Source organism: Xenia sp. Carnegie-2017, unplaced genomic scaffold, assembly GCF_021976095.1.
Source record: "Xenia sp. Carnegie-2017 unplaced genomic scaffold, XeniaSp_v1 HiC_scaffold_23, whole genome shotgun sequence".
NCBI classification, from domain to species: Eukaryota; Metazoa; Cnidaria; class Anthozoa; order Malacalcyonacea; family Xeniidae; genus Xenia; species Xenia sp. Carnegie-2017.
The window spans coordinates 20460529-20477034 of record NW_025813486.1 but is presented as its reverse complement, the minus strand read 5'-3'; the positions used below and the strand labels follow the sequence as shown (position 1 = coordinate 20477034).

Below are 16506 nucleotides of genomic sequence, written 5' to 3'. Positions count from 1 at the left end.
GTAATGCTGCTTTTTAAAAATTCTCTATAACTAAAATTTACAAGGACAGGCCAATAGCTTGCATTCCATATAAAAAAGGTTTTAACGTACTTAATTTGCATTTTACCATGTTGTTTATACAGGATTTATATAAAAAAATAATTGAACAATCAGAAAAACCTCTCTAAATTCATCAGGGCGTAAGATCTTCAAAAACCTTTAGTGAAATAGGTAGTTCGACTTCCAATAACTGGTTCATCTGACAGAAACTTTTGGCAAGTAAAAACAATTTAGTGGGAGAATTGTGTTACCGAAAAATACTTTTGAAAAATTTCGTGCTCGAAAATCAAAAGAACAAAAAGCAATTGGAACAAGAAAGGTTAAAATATGGTACATGTTGTTCAAGCTTACAATGTTTTGGGAAGTTTGGTTCAACAGGATACAAAGACTTGGCATTCAAATTGCAGATTATTTAGCGCTCTTTTTATTTGCCATGTTTTAAAACCTTCATGAATTAGTCATATTTGATTTAATTTACCCCCAAATTTATGCATGATTAATAAGGACTATATCAAAATGCCATTTAAAAATTAAAAATTCAAAGCAATTCGCAACTTAAAAGTTATGCTTTCGCATACTCATTGGCGAAATTTCCTAAAATTTGTTACCTTTTAAAACATAAGTCATATTGTAGCCCTATATCTTCCAATTTCTTTTTACCTATATGATTTTTATGCGCAAGCTATTTCAAATGTGCCTCTCTGTAATACAATTTTATCTTATAAATTTTTGTTATTTAAGACAATTTCACTATCAGATAGCGCATTGGAAATCCAACTGACTATTTCCACGAATCGTGTTTGCAAATCGTATGCCCGAATGACTTTAATGTCGTTTTCCAAACTTTTCAGGTTTTTTGACACACCCTCTAAAAGAGAATTACCATTATTATCGTTTAATTAAGATGCACACTAGGTAGATTTTTTGCACTGCCCGCTAATTCTAAAAGCTTTGAAAGCAAAGGAGGTAGAAGAATTTTAATTCTTGTTGCAAAATTTAATGTTAATAAGTTGTTTGGTAAAATTCATGATAAATTTAGTGGACATTAAAGATATCTGTCTGTCCACGACTTCGTAAACTGGAAATCTTTTAACACAATTTCGGGTTTTTCTGCTGAGCTTTCGACAAATGTTGCCAAACAGCAAAGAAGAATTGATAAATATTTTAAAAAGAAAATTTATTTTTACCTTTAAAAGTTTATGATGCTTTTATTGTTTAAACTTTGCTGTGGAACATAGCGTTGCTTAAAAATCTGTTGTCTTGTGTGGTGTGTTTTTGTTTCATACAAATGCATTTCAGGCTTCTGCTTTATTTTTAACAACTAATATGGCTATTAAAATTTCGATTTTTTTCCCATTCAGTCGAAAACTGTGATTTTCAAAAAGGACTGGGAACGACTGTTTGTCCATGGCACAATGTGGAAGGAGACGATAACTTAAACTGGGAACTTGGTGCAGCATTCTTAATAGATGGAAAATATAGAAACCCAAGTTATGACGCTACAGGCTCTAATTTTGGTAAGATAGAAGTGATTTATAATAAAGAGACGATAGATTTTGAGCTTCTTAATAAGCTGACAGCTTAAGCTGCAAAAAGCAAAATGATAGAGGTCATTCGATAAAAATTTGTCTTCAAAAATGACAACTCAGATTTTAAATGCTTGTCATCAATAATTACAAAATAAACACAATGGAACGCGTGCACTGATTGGTTTAGAGCTGTGTTTGCCTTAGCCTGTGAAAAACGATATGAGCTCAACCAATCAAATCAAACAATCCATCAAACAGAATTTGCAAATCAATCCTGAATACACTTTGACGAGTATTAAAACGTTCTGTTTGTTTCGCATTATTGTTATTTTACAAAAGAAATAAAAGATGATTTTCGTGTTTGCACTGGCTTAAGCAAACCGAGGAGACCTTTAAGAAATTTGAGAGCAGATCAGTGCAAGCCTGAGACCGAAGGTCGAGTGTTGCACCTGCTCAAGAGTTCTTACCAACATCTCCGAAGTATAGTCTACACATATCTTACATTTTCTCATATGTTGTAGGACGTTATCTTTATTTAAAAACAAAATACAATGTACAAGGCAAAGCTTGGTTGGCGGGAAAATATCGCAACGACTCTGTCGTGTGTTTTTCATTTTCGTATTTCATGCATGGCAGTTCTTATGAGACAATGAATATCTACCAAGAATATTTTTATAATGGATACAGTCCCTTACTGTGGTCATTAAGTAGTGATAAAGGAAGTAAGTGGAAAAAAGGTCTGTTACTGTTGTTATTAAATGTCGATAGAAGAAGAAGATGGGAAAAAGGCCAAGTCACGGTTAATTTTACTGTAGGACTATCTAGGGTAAGTAAATTACATGTATTTATACTGTTTTATTAAATTCTGTCAATTTGACTAGGCCATATATTTTAATTCATAGTTAATCTTGGAAGCTGTTGTGCGTGGACAACACCACAACTTTGTAGCTCTCGATAATCTTGCTTTTGCTCCAGGAAGCTGTAAGACAACACCAAAGTTGGCCACTCCTAGTAATGCTTATAGTAAGTGTTTGTTTTCCAGGAGTGTAAAGTACTTTAATTGATTGGTGTTACATGAGAACAACTATTATCATGCAAGACATTTATAAGCTAACATTATATTAAATTATTATACATTTCATATTATATATTTATATTTTATCTTTAATATGCATTTTGGGTTGTTGTTACCAGTAGGACATAATCTAGTTGCTTGCTTGCATGCTCTAGAAGCTTCCTTACATACGTAAACACGTAAACATATATTTTAAAACCGCAGATCTCGTTATTGTCGTTTGTTATTTAGGTAAACAAATTTGATATATCTTGCTGTCACTATGCTTTTTGCTCGTATTTGTTTTGTAGCAGTGTGAAGTGTTTTGATTGGTCACTTTTTTTGCTTTTATGTTCTTGGAAATTTTTTAACTTTTAATTTGGCTCATAGTTAATTACATAATGAGACAGGAAACATTGAATACAATAAATAAATCAACTGTAAAATTTCAATTGTCAACCGACGTTTTATTTTCAAAAATTTTCATTTCAGATTGTTCCAATGGTTTATTTTTCTCATTTCTAAATAAGAAATGTAACAAATGTCCCAGCTCTACTTACCAGCCGTACACAAATCAAACTCGTTGTCTTACCTGTAATGATGGTAAAGGTACCATCAATATTGGTGCTGTGAGTGAACAAGAATGTATAAAAGGTAATTTTTAAGATGTCACTTCAGTGTTGAAAAATTAATATACTATGAATATTTTTTAACTCTTCCTTGGTTTTTATATTAAAAGGAATAATCTAAAAAGTTGTATATACCTTGTTTGCACGGCTAGATTTGTTAATGTACTGATATTTCATATGTTAATTTGTAAAAATTCGTATTTTTGGCAAGTCTTTCGACGCTCCATTCAGTACAATAGAAGTGAAGACAATGCATGCTGTTGATTTTCTTTATTTATCTTATAAAGCAGTAGTTTGAAAATATTTTCTTATGATTTTTTTAATTATTGAATATCAAGAAATATTTGTTTTGATTACAAATGTAAGTTTGTGGTTCAAGGGCTTCGCAAGGAGTTCAAAGAGAAGCGCAAACCTTGAAACAGACACCAAAATCAACGCTTTCCTCCTTTGAATAAATCCAATAAAAGCTTTATATGAACCTTTGTCTCATTCCTAGGGCCTCTCTTTTGTTAGAGCATCTACGCTCATTCCCAGTTCTTTCGTCTGTTCATCTCAAACTTTTTTGCAGGTCCTTAACTATATTGGAACATGAACATTAACATGTTAACAAACGCAACTCTGCATGCCTTACTACAAAATGAAGAGTTGCGTCTGTAGCTTATACGTAGGCTATGTCACGTTCAACCACTTATTTTTATTTACCTTCATCACGTGAGTAGCTCTCACCAGAATGAGGTTCGAACAAATAATCTTCTGAAAGCAATTCAAAAGCCTGGAAAAGCACGGCAATATATAAATAAAACAAAAATAACATCACTTTCTCTAACTTCTGAAATAACAATAATTCTAATGTACTACCAAATACATCGCCGTTAAATTGCATCGTAAAATTTGCATTTAGGTCAAAACAAGAGAGTTGATAAAATAAACGTAATGGTGCTTTTTTCAAAATTCTCTATAACTAAAATTTACAAGGACAGGCCAATAGCTTGCATTCCATATAAAAAAGGTTTTAACGTACTTAATTTGCATTTTACCATGTTGTTTATACAGGGTTTGTATAAAAAATAATTGAACAATCAGAAAAACCTCTCTAAATTCATCAGCGCGTAAGATCTTCAAAAACCTTTAGTGAAATAGGTAGTTCGACTTCCAATAACTGGTTCATCTGACAGAAACTTTTGGCAAGTAAAAACAATTTAGTGGGAGAATTGTGTTACCGAAAAATACTTTTGAAAAAATTCGTGCTTGAAAATCAAAAGAACAAAAAGCAATTGGAACAAGAAAGGTTAAAATATGGTACATGTTGTTCAAGCTTACAATGTTTTGGGAAGTTTGGTTCAACAGGATACAAACACTTGGCATTCAAATTGCAGATTATTTAGCACTCTTTTTATTTGCCATGTTTTAAAACCTTCATGAATTAGTCATATTTTATTTAATTTACCCTCAAATTTATGCATGATTAATAAGGACTATATCAAAATGCCATATAAAAATGAAAAATTCAAAGCAATTCGCAACTTAAAAGTTATGCATTCGCATACTCATTAGCGAAATTTCCTAAAATTTGTTACCTTTAAAAACATAAGTCATATTGTATCCCTATATCTTACAATTTCTTTTTACCTATATGATTTTTTTGCGCAAGCTATTTCAAATGTGCCTCTCTGTAATACAATTTTATCTTATAAATTTTTCTTATTTGAGACAATTTTATTCTCAGATAACGCACTGGAAATCCAACTGACTATTTCCACGAATCGTGTTTGCAAATCGTATGCCCGAATGACTTTAATGTCGTTTTCCAAACTTTTCAGGTTTTTTGACACACCCTCTAAAGTAGAATTACCATTATTATCGTTTAATTAAGATGCACACTAGGTAGATTTTTTGCACTGCCCGCTAATTCTAAAAGCTTTGAAAGCAAAGCAGGTAGAATAATTTTAATTCTTGTTGCAAAATTTAATGTTAATAAGTTGTTTTGTAAAATTCATGATAAATTTAGTGGACATTAAAGATATCTGTCTGTCCACGACTTCGTAAACTGGAAATATTTTAGCACAATTTCTGGTTTTTCTGCTGAACTTTCGACAAATATTGCCAAACAGCAAAGAAGAATTGATAAATATTTTAAAAAGAAAAATTATTTTTACCTTTAAAAGTTTATGATGCTTTTATTATTTAAACTTTGCTGTGGAACATAGCGTTGCTTAAAAATCTGTTATCTTGTGTGGTGTGTTTTTGTTTCATACAAATGCATTTCAGGCTTCTGCTTTATTTTTAACAACTAATATGGCTATTAAAATTTCGATTTTTTTCCCATTCAGTCGAAAACTGTGATTTTCAAAAAGGACTGGGAACAACTGTTTGTCCATGGAACAATGTAGAAGAAGACGATTACTTAAACTGGGAACTTGGTGCAGCATACTTAACAGATAGAGAATATAGGAACCCAAGTTATGACGCTACAGGTTCTAATTTTGGTAAGATAGAAGTGATTTATAATAAAGAGACGATAGATTTTGAACTTCTTAATCAGCTGACAGCTTAAGCTGCAAAAAGCAAAATGATAGAGGTCATTCGATAAAAATTTGTCTTCAAAAATGACAACTCAGATTTTAAATGCTTGTCATCAATAATTACAAAATAAACACAATGGAACGCGTGCACTGATTGGTTTAGAGCTGTGTTTGCCTTAGCCTGTGAAAAACGATATGAGCTCAACCAATCAAATCAAACAATCCATCAAACAGAATTTGCAAATCAATCCTGAATACACTTTGACGAGTATTAAAACGTTCTGTTTGTTTCGCATTATTATTATTTTACAAAAGAAATAAAAGATGATTTTCGTGTTTGCACTGGCTTAAGCAAACCGAGGAGACCTTTGCGAAAACTTGAGAGCAGATCAATGCAAGCCTGAGACCGAAGGTCGAGGGTTGCACCTGCTCAAGAGTTCTTACCAACATCTCCGAAGTATAGTCTACACATATCTTACATTTTCTCATATGTTGTAGGACGCTATCTTTATTTAAAAACAAAATACAATGTACAAGGCAAAGCTTGGTTGGCGGGAAAATATCGCAACGACTCTTTCGTGTGTTTTTCATTTTCGTATTTCATGTATCGCAGTTATTCTCTGACGTTAAATGTCTACCAAGAATACTTTTATAATGGATACAGTCCCTTACTGTGGTCATTAAGTGGTGATAAAGGAAGTAAGTGGAAAAAAGGTCTGTTACTGCGGTCATTAAATGACGATAGAAGAAGAAGATGGGAAAAAGGCCAAGTCACGGTTAATTTTACTGTAGGACTATCTAGGGTAAGTAAATTACATGTATTTATACTGTTTTATTAAATTCTGTCAATTTGACTAGGCCATATATTTTAATTCATAGTTAATCTTGGAAGCTGTTGTGCGTGGACAACACCACAACTTTGTAGCTCTCGATAATCTTGCTTTTGCTCCAGGAAGCTGTAAGACAACACCAAAGTTGGCCACTCCTAGTAATGCTTATAGTAAGTGTTTGTTTTCTAGGAGTGTAAAGTACTTTAATTGATTGGTGTTACATGAGAACAACTATTATCATGCAAGACATTTATAAGCTAACATTATATTAAATTATTATACATTTCATATTATATATTTATATTTTATCTTTAATATGCATTTTGGGTTGTCGTTACCAGTAGGACATAATCTAGTTGCTTGCTTGCATGCTCTAGAAGCTTCCTTACATACGTAAACACGTAAACATATATTTTAAAACCGCAGATCTCGTTATTGTCGTTTGTTATTGAGGTAAACAAATTTGATATATCTTGCTGTCACTATGCTTTTTGTTCGTATTTGTTTTGTAGCAGTGTGAAGTGTTTTGATTGGTCACTTTTTTTGCTTTTATGTTCTGGGAAATTTTTTAACTTTTAATTTGGCTCATAGTTAATTACATAATGAGACAAGAAACATAGAATACAATAAAAAATCAACTGTAAACTTTCAATAGTCAGTCAACGTTTTATTTTCAATCATCTTCTTTATAGATTGTTCCATTGGTTCATTTTTTTCGTTTGAAAGTAAGAAATGTGAAAAATGTCCCATCAATACTTATCAACCATACCCAAAACAAACTCGTTGTCTTACCTGTAATGATTGTAAAGGTACCATTAATGTTGGAGCAGTGAGTGAACGAGAATATATAAAAGGTAATTTTTAGCATCATTAGTAACATTTCTGTTTGAAAAATCAATGCACTATAAACATGTTTTTGTTTTTATAATTTCCCTAGTTTTTCTAATAAAAGAAAAAATCTCCAACGTAAAAACTTGTACATACCTTGTTTGCAAGACTACATTTGATAATGCACTGATATGTCGTACGTTATTCAGTAAAAATCCGTATTTCTTGCACGTCTTTCAACGCACTTTTCTGGTACGATAGAAATAAAGACAATGCTTGTTGTTGATTTTCTTTATTAATTTTATGAAGCAGTAGTTTGAAACTATTTATTCATGATTTTTTTATTATTGTGTATCGGGAGTATTTGCGTTAATTTTAGTTTTTGTTATCTATACATAACCACATTGAGGAAACACTTTGACAAAATACTAAAACAACAAAGATAAACTAAAACCATGTATACTTGAACAAGAATGTATAAAAGGCAATTTTTGGCATTGTTAGTTACACTTCAGTATTGAAAAATCAATTTATTTTATAGTTATTATATTGACAAGTTTTCGCTGTCGCTACTTGGTGTTTAACGCCATAGGGCGATCTTCGGGAAACTGACAGATAATTTATTATTCACTGTATATGCAATTGTTTATGAGGTGTTAGATTATATAACGGCATGGAATACAATAAAGCATGCCTGGATTACCAGTCTTTAAATCTATATATAAATACTGTAGAAAAAAATAAGTTTATCCGGATTTTTTGCATAAGTTATTTATTAATGGCGGATTGAGATAATTGGATGATGTGGAATGCGTTGTTTTGGGCTTGGGTGTATTGTGAATAGGATTGGTGTTAATATATATTATTACCGTGAGTTGCTATGGTTTTAGTGTCGTTAGTAGGTATTTTGTCCTTTTTCTTTAGTTGTGAATATATACGATAGATATGTCAATATGGCTGTTTATTGTGTCGTTGTCTTTACTGTACCAAGCGTCTTTAAATTTGCGTGCGTGTTTTGTCTGTGCGCGTTCGAGTACTTTAGTTTCTGTCCAATTCTATGCGTGGTTATTTGCAAACATATGTTCTGCCGGTAGTGAGTTTGGGTGTTGTCGTTTTATGGCATTTTTGTGTTCTGTGAGTCTTGTTTCGATTTTCTTCGATTTTTGTCCTATATCTATTGTTTTGACCAATTTTGAAATGGTATCATGTAGATTGCGTCGGTTGTATCTTGAATTGTTGTCTTGTCTTAACTTTTGGTGAAATATGATTTGAGTTGTTGCGCTGGTTTGTGGGCAACGTTTACATTGTCCAAGAAGTCATGCAGTCATTTTTGATTTTCCGTTTATTTATTCATGGTAATGTGTAATATCAGGCAACAACTGCATGACATTGTCTATGGTATGAGTTCTGTAAGGAGAATTCAGTGGAGAGGAAAAGGTTGTTGGTGATTACTTAAAGTAGCATTCTTATTAAATATACTAGCCACTGACCATATACCAAATATTGTGATATGAACAAAACGTTCGGTATACGTATTTCTAGTGAGGTTAATTTTGTTGAGCTATCTTATGTAAAACTCGTATTTTCTTAAATAAAATAAATCGTTCTGAACTATTCGCGATCCATCGACATATTCAACAAAGGTTGACTAAGTCTAAAATGTTATTTTTGTCAATTTGTGTCGTGGCTCGCTAAGATTTGTCGTTTGTGAATAGTTTGTTTGTAATTCTTTGTCTGTGTCTAGTGGTATGGATGTGAAGAAAAATGTGTCGTCGTAAGATATCATGATTGTGTCTGGTTGTAGTTTAACGGTGTCAATATTCGCGAGGAAGGTGGTGGCGTTTTTGATGGTGCGAGGTGAACTTTTGACTATAGGATAAAGAATGTTAGAGAGATATTTTGATAGTTCATATGTAGGTGATCCTGGAAGAAGTAAGATTTGTTATAAATAATTTAGCTATTTCTTTGTTTTTCTATTAATAATATAAGAATAATCCGTAAAAAGTTGTACATACACCTTGTTTGCATGGCTAGATTTGATAATGCACTTATATTTCATAGGCCAATAGAGTAAAAATCCAAATTTCTTGCACGTCTTTCAACGCTCCATTCTGGTACGATGGAAATAAAGACAGTGCATGTTGTTGATTTTTTTTATCAATTTTATGGAGCAGTAGTTTGAAATTATTTACATATAATTTTTCAATCATTGATTATCACAAATATCAGCGTTGATTTGTAGCATGGTTATTTATATATAACACGTTTACGAAATATTTTAACAAATTACTAGTCTAGCATATACCCCCAAATATATCACATTTAAATTCTATGTCGTAAAATTTGTATTTAGGTTAGAAAAGTAGATAAAGTAAATTTATATATGTCCTTTTCTTCAAAATACTTGTAATAATTACTAAGACAGTCCACATAACATTTCATAAAACGCAATTTTAATATTCATAATCTACAATTCGACATATTTTTTATTGTAAAATTACCATGGGTTATACAAAGATATTATTTATATAGAATGATCTTCAGTCTTGCTGGAAGAACTTTTAGTCATTTAGTTTTTTCGGAAAAATTCATGATAAATTTAGTGAATATTAAAGATATCTTGTGTGTCCACGACTTCAGAGACTGAAAATTTTTTACACAATTTCGAGTTTTTCTGCTGAACTTTTAGCAAACATTGCTAAAATACAAACAAGAATTGCTGATATGATAAAAAAGTAAAACTATTTGTATGTTTATAAGTTTGATGCTTTTACCATATTAACCTGCTGTGAAACATAATGTTGCATGCACTGCATAAATAGTTGTGAAAATTTACGCGTAAATTATTTGAATAAAATCATTTCAATTAACCCAGAATTTTGAGATTTGTTAATACAAAAATACGGTAAATACTTAACTTACGTTTTTGAGTTTAAAATATGCAAAGTTTCAGGTAATTGAATCGTTTACACAACTTTTTGTGTTAAAAATGCACATATTTCTTTTAGTAAACAATTTGCTCATTTTTCAGTAAATTGTTAGACACAAAATCATGTAGAGCAGTGCGTTAAGGTGAAGAGTTGTGCAATTAAGACTAGTTTTACAAAGTTTTGTGATAAATGTAATGAAATTAATTTTTAAGTTAAGTCATAAAATATATGTTATTTACCGGATGGGAGGTCTGTACGAAAAAAATAGTTTCACGAGGTCTCAAAAACCTAGTAATCCACAAATATAATCGATACATGTTATCTTTAACCTGACCACTCCTGGTAATGCTTTTGGTAAGTATTTGTTTATTCTTTTTTGCATGTATTTTGCATGCTCACTCTACTACTTTTTATGTTTCTCGAAAATTTTCACACTTCTCCTAAGTTTTATAATAAATTTACATAATATGATAACGAAAATATTGAACACACTAAATATTTTACATTTCTTTAAAATAACTTAACTAATATTTTCAAGTCAGCGCTTCTTTTTCAATCATCATCTTTATAGATTGTTTTATTAGTTTGTGTTGTTGTTTTTATTATTTCCATTTTCTTTACAACTCTAAGATTGCACTTTCAAATCAATCTCTTGGATATTTCATTCAGCTCGCTACTAATTCCTGACCACCATCGTTAAATACTCTCCTGCTTTGCTTTTATTTTTAACACTTTTCAATTCCCAATCACGCCATTTGAAGATGCTTAACCGTTTTTCATCGGTGTTGCCATTTTGAGTGTATCAAAGGTGATAAATGCTTTGTCGACTATACCCTGTGTATGTACACTAACAAAATAATGATTCTTTAACCAGAAACTTTAAAATGTTGATGCATTTTTGTAGACTGCAATCCGGGATACATGTACAGTTTGAACCAATCTGATTGTATTCTTTGTCCCCAAAACACGTATCAACCAATGAAAGGACAGTTTCAATGCTATCAGTGTCCAAATGGTACAATGACGTATACCGATGATCCTCACGTTAATATAACCGACTGTAAAGAAGGTATGTTTTCCAACCTCAGCATTTTATGGATCTATTGTTGATAGTATCTACAACTTTTTGTTCAGAATGTCGTCCAGGTCATTATTTTAATTTATTCATGGGTTCGAGTTCCGTTGAATCACCTGAATTTTTCAGGTTCATGGGACAATTGCTTAAATTAACCAGCAAAGTGCGAAGATCATATCTTCATTAGTCATATCTTCATTTAATCATATCTTCATTTAATTTTAATCTTTTTTCTGTTGCTTCATTTTACCTGTTTTAAACCAACAAATATGAATATTGTCCAGTAAGTTTTTATAAACTACATTTTGTTCAAATGCGTTGCACTGCCTCTCGCAGTGGTACAGTTACATCCAAAAATTGTAAATTCAGTCATCTTGACTGTATTAAAGGTCATAAATATTTCACCAACTACAACCTGTATTATGTATATGTACATTTACTATAAAATGTCTCGTTAACTTGTAATTTTAAAAAACTGCTGTTTTTTGTAGACTGCAATCCAGGATACATGTACAATTTCTACCAATCAGATTGTGCTCCTTGTCCAAAAAACACATATCAACCAATGAAAGGACAGGTTCAATGTAACCAATGTCCACATGGTACAATTACGTACACAGATGATCCTCATGTCAATATATCCCACTGTAAAGAAGGTATGTTAATCTTTAGTACTTTATAAATCTAATGTTGGTATTGTCAATAATTAATTTAATTTGTTTTTTAGAATGTCGTCCAGGTCATTATTTTAATTTATCTGAAATGGTTTGTACAAAATGTCCACGAAACTCGACACAAGAGAACAAAGGACAGATCACATGTGACGCGTGTCCAATAAATCTGCCAATTACAGAGAAGGAGGGAACAGTTTTTCAATCAGATTGTATTCAAAGTAAGTTGACGTTTTTGAAACACATCAAAATAATACGGTCTAATAAAACCCTTCTCGACTTTAGATTGTAATGCAGGTTCCTTTTTTAACAAAACGACTTTAAATTGTACGAATTGTAAAAGAAATAGTTATCAACCACAGACAGGAAAAACAAAATGTTTTACGTGTGGAATGAACAAGATCACCATAGAAACTGCAGCTATTGACAAGAGACAATGCATTGAAGGTAGGTTGAATAGTAAAAATGAAGTTTTTAAATTATTTTATTGGTGCGAAAAAACTATTAAACTCGATTAAACTACTGCACCTGTCGTCTGTTATTAAATATTTTGCTAAAAATACCTTCTTGTCCAATCTATATTAGTATCATGTGCTCCTATGGATTTTCTATTCTCTCCAGGTTCTTCACGCAAATTTATCGGAAAACTTAAAAAGACTGTTATTCCCTATGCAATATCGGCAATTTTGTTTCTGTTTTGTATTCTCTTGTTGTGTTATCTCCTTAGATGGCGGATGAAGAAAAACAAAAAAATGGTGAGTAAAAAATAAGCAAAAACTATCGACATTTGTCGTTGAAGCAGTAAATAAATTTTAAACGGTGTTTAAAACCCGACACCGATGATCATTAGGAAGTATTCAATGCACAGCAATTTTACTGCAACTTTGATGGACTATTTAGACGAGATCTGGCAATGGCCGACCAATAAACCAACGAAATCGCATCTTAACTCAAGGTATAGTAACTTCCTTATTCAATAAATTCATGATTATTTTTCCACAAAAGGATTTATCAGCTATTCAAATAACATCGATATTATATATGCATACTGCATATAATAACAAGTTATACATATACAAAAAATCTTTTGGTTGAACAAAAAAATCAATATACTTTTATATTGTCCTTTTAAATTTTGCGTTAAAAAAGTTACTGAAAAATACATTATAGTAACTGTTACTTTTGATGTCATAAAAGCTTTATAAAAATGTTATGTTTATAGAAATCACAAATTGTACCACTTATTAAAATAGTATTCATGTAAATTTAAATGTCATTGAAATGAAACGGCACTTTTCCATCTCTTGTCATAGATCACAACTCTGAAACCAACTTAAATGATCTGACAAACGTATCTGGTAATGAATTTGTGCTCCAGTCTCGATCACATCAAAGTCTGAATCACGTGTATGAAGAACCGAGATGGGAACCCGAAAATCATTCCAGTGTTGTGAAAATCAGCTTTGAACCTTGTCCTCCCCGATATGAGGAACCTATTAATGTAACCTTTCACAAGTCACCACAGAACCAGAGTGTTCATCAATGCGAGAATTTTTCTGTCCGTGATTCAATGATTAATGAAGATAATGGTGAACGATATACATCTTTGATATTACCCCCAGGCTGTAGAAATGACTTGAAAAATAATGACTATCAACCACTGCTGAAGAATGGTAATGTAACAAATGGGGAACGTGTTGATCAATACCAAAATTCTATTGTCCGTGATTCAATGATTAATGAAGATAATGGTGAACGATATACATCTTTGATATTACCCCCAGGCTGTAGATATGACTTAGAAAATAATGTCTATCAATCACTGCTGAAGAATGGTAATGTAACAAATGGTGAAAGTGTTGATCAATACCAAAATTCTTTTGTCAGTGACTTGATGATTGATGAGGAGAAAGGTGAGCATTATAAATCTTTGATAAAATTTCCAGGAAGTAGAAATGATACAGAAAATAACGGTTATCAATCATTGCTGAAGAATGATAATGTAACAAATGGTAAAAGTGTTGATGAATAATGAAATTCTTCCGTCAGTAATTCGATGATCAAGGAAGACAAAGGCGAGAAATACTTGAGACTTATTGAATGAGACTGAACATTATTCTACACCGACATCAATGTTTGTTTTATTACACAATTATAAATGTAAAAGTCTTCAAACTATTTTTGTATGGAAGCCAAAAAGTTTTTTGTGATTTTACAGTAAATAATCCTAATGGTTTGCTTTCGTCTTCTTCGTAAAAAACTCGTTGAAAAATCTCCTGACTAACAGCGTAAAGCGTAATTTACACGAGCAAAGTTTCTCTGGCAAAGTTATATGCCGCTGGACTATATCCATGTAAATGAGTAAAATGTCTATTTGCCAAAGTTTTCTTTGACAAAGATAATTTTCTCGTGTCTATGGGATAGTTTGTTCTTTGGCTGCAGTAGCGTCGCCAGAGAGATAAGCGATATTCATATGTTCATGTTTTAGTCACTAAGAAACAATTGACTTCAAAAGAACTTAATAAGGAAAAACATAAATATATGAATAAAACCCTCTTCGCCTATGGAGCTGGAGACGCCATTCTTTGCTTGTTTTGCAATTGATGCAATGATAGCAAAAATATGGGAATTGATTTTCAAAACTCAAGAGTATACGTTCGTGTTTTATCGCAACTTTTCTTTTGCTACACAAATGTAAAAATAAGCAAAGAAAATAAAGAGGATTTGGGGTACGGCTGTGGTCTACTCAAAATCGTAGGCATTCACAAACTAACCTTGTGCGTGAATCGGAGTAACTGATTCTGAAAACTTCAAAAAATTTTCTGTAAGGTGAAGAGTTTAAAATGCATTCTAATCATAAGGAAAGACATAAATATATGAATAAAACCCCCCTCGCTTATGGAGCTGGCGACACCACTAGTTGCTTGTTTTTTGCAATTGATGCAGTTATTGCAAAAATATTGGAATTGATTTTCAAATTTGACACACTTATAGTGTAGATAATTCTTAAGTTCTGATTGTCTTTGTCAGAGATACATTCGTGTAAATAACACTAATCCGTTGTCCATTGAGAACCGTAGTATTATTTTCTTTAATTCTTCTTACCCGTATGTGAAGCTTAAGTTTTCAAAAGAACATAATGCTTTGTTTACGATATTTTTTAGCACAAAATTCCACCTATTAAAATAACAAGGCAACGAATAGTAAAATGCAAAGATGTACGGTAAATATATACGCATAGTACAATTTGCATCAGTTGATGAACAAGTCCAGCCCGGAAAGTTTACATATTGACTGACTGACTCGTATGAATTTTCGCCACACACCACAATACTGCAAAGTTCCCATGGAAACTTTGCACTAAAAGCGAGAAAGAAGAAACTTTCAGATTCATAACTGTATGCATGATGAGGTAAAATAAGGAAATTTTACAGGTTCACATTTAAGCCTCTAAATTTTTCCCCAGCAAGATCAGTTGGTTTCCTTAATGTTCCACATATATCACACCAGAGGCTTGCCATTATTAACTGACTAACAGCTCATTTACAGTCATTCGTCCTAGTTTTTATGCTTTCAAGCATTTAATGTGTACGATCGAATTAAATGATTATTGATATTTTCCATCCATCTCGGGAGTAGCTCCATTTTCATTGCAAGTCGGAGACAAAGTAACAAAAATGACGAAAGATTTTTTTCCGTCATTTGTTTCCTTCCACTAAAATGACATGACGTCATATTTAGAAATATTTACTTTTTCCCATCGGCTTGACTTCTCTGCATTCACGATGAGGTCAAATATAATATTAACGCTTAATTTCCACGTTGAATGGAAGATTCTTTTTTTGTTTGTACTTTCATCTTGTTTGCTCTCATTTTGCTGACAGCAAAGGTGTACAGAACTAGTCTCAATTGTAGGTGGGAGGTTGTGAGACTATTTGCCCGAAAAGTTTACTAAAAAAATGAATACTTTTATTCGAAAAACGGTAAAATTACTCTGGTGAAAATACCCGCTAACAATCTGGACGTTTGGAGTTCAAGAGGCACCCTAAAATCAATAATTGTAGAAAAGGCGATGCTCTAGTAGAAAAAAAGTATTTACAAGCAGAGTACAACAGTTTTTCCAAATGTCCTTATGTAAGATTTGCCAAACACCAGCATTTGATTGTAAAAGCAGCTGAGTATGCTACATTGTGCATGGTAGTTGTCTTCACAATGGTGAATTTGTTTCAGTGGGATCTTAGCTTTACTTTGCAAAATTTCCTCTTGTTTTCATCTTCAACGTCAGGACGAATAAATTTTTTGTTAATATCAAAAGCCTGGACAGGGCCGATATGGGCAGTTTGGGACAGCTTTCTTATCTCCTACATATTTTTAAAAATTCAAAATAACATAGTCTGCA

At 31.9% G+C, this 16506-nt stretch overlaps 1 protein-coding gene across 1 annotated transcript in view; it reads left to right on the top strand.

The window, feature by feature from the left end:
• Positions 1-14338, top strand: part of LOC124448550 — a 325208-nt gene extending 310870 nt beyond the window's left edge. Inside the window, exons 60-65 of the mRNA XM_046999527.1 lie at positions 11928-12092; positions 12164-12328; positions 12393-12554; positions 12729-12862; positions 13008-13062; positions 13421-14338. Coding sequence (XP_046855483.1) covers positions 11928-12092; positions 12164-12328; positions 12393-12554; positions 12729-12862; positions 13008-13062; positions 13421-14139 — 1400 coding nt within the window. The 3' untranslated portion in view covers positions 14140-14338. The remainder of the gene's footprint in view (positions 1-11927; positions 12093-12163; positions 12329-12392; positions 12555-12728; positions 12863-13007; positions 13063-13420) is intronic.
• Positions 14339-16506: the final 2168 nt, after the last annotated feature.